The sequence below is a fragment of the Eimeria mitis genome, genomic scaffold (assembly GCF_000499745.2).
Source record: "Eimeria mitis Houghton genomic scaffold, Emh_scaff1157, whole genome shotgun sequence".
NCBI lineage: Eukaryota > Apicomplexa > Conoidasida > Eucoccidiorida > Eimeriidae > Eimeria > Eimeria mitis.
Window position 1 is genome coordinate 6,746 of NW_013567910.1, and position 621 is coordinate 7,366.

General features: G+C 60.7%; 1 protein-coding gene across 1 annotated transcript in view; it reads left to right on the top strand.

The window, feature by feature from the left end:
* Positions 1–71: 71 nt before the first annotated feature.
* The window catches only part of EMH_0030630 (uncharacterized protein), a gene marked incomplete at both ends in the record, with an annotated part of 816 nt that continues 266 nt past the window's right edge, over positions 72–621 (top strand). Inside the window, one exon of the mRNA XM_013494434.1 lies at positions 72–619. Coding sequence (XP_013349888.1) covers positions 72–619 — 548 coding nt within the window. The remainder of the gene's footprint in view (positions 620–621) is intronic.

Genomic DNA, 621 nt, shown 5'->3' on the forward strand with positions numbered 1-621 from the left:
GAGCAGCAGCAGCAGCAACGGCAACAGCAGCAGCAGCAGCAGCAACAGCAGCAACAGCAGCAGCACTGACGATGTCGGAGAGCGCAAGCGAGTCTTCTGGCTGCCAGCAGCAGCAGAAGAGGCTTGATCAGCAGCAAGAGCAGCAGCAGCAGCAGCAGCAGCAGGAGCTGCAGCAGGAGCAGCAGCAGGAAGAGCAGCAGGACGAGCAGCAGGAGGAGGAGCAGCAGCAGCAGCAGCACCTGCAGCAGCACCACCTGCAGCAGCTAGACCCCTCACGTGCTGTCTCTGGCCGTGGTAGCCGCAGCAGCAGCAGCAGCAGCACAGCAGCAGCAGCAGCAGCAGCAGCAGCAGCAGGTGCAGCAGCAGCAGCAGCAGCATCATATCCTGCTGGCGTGTCTTTGGGTGTAGGCAATGGTTTACTGAATTCTGCGTTGCAGCAGCAGCAGCAGCTGCAGCAGCAGCAGCTGCATCATCAGCAGCTGCATCAGCAGCATCTGCAGCAGCACCAGCAACTGCAGCAGCAGCAACTGCAGCAGCACCAGCTGCAGCAACACCAGCATCTGCAGCAGCAGCAGCTGCAGCAGCATCAGCAGCATTTGGGTGCTATTTGTGCGATTCCTG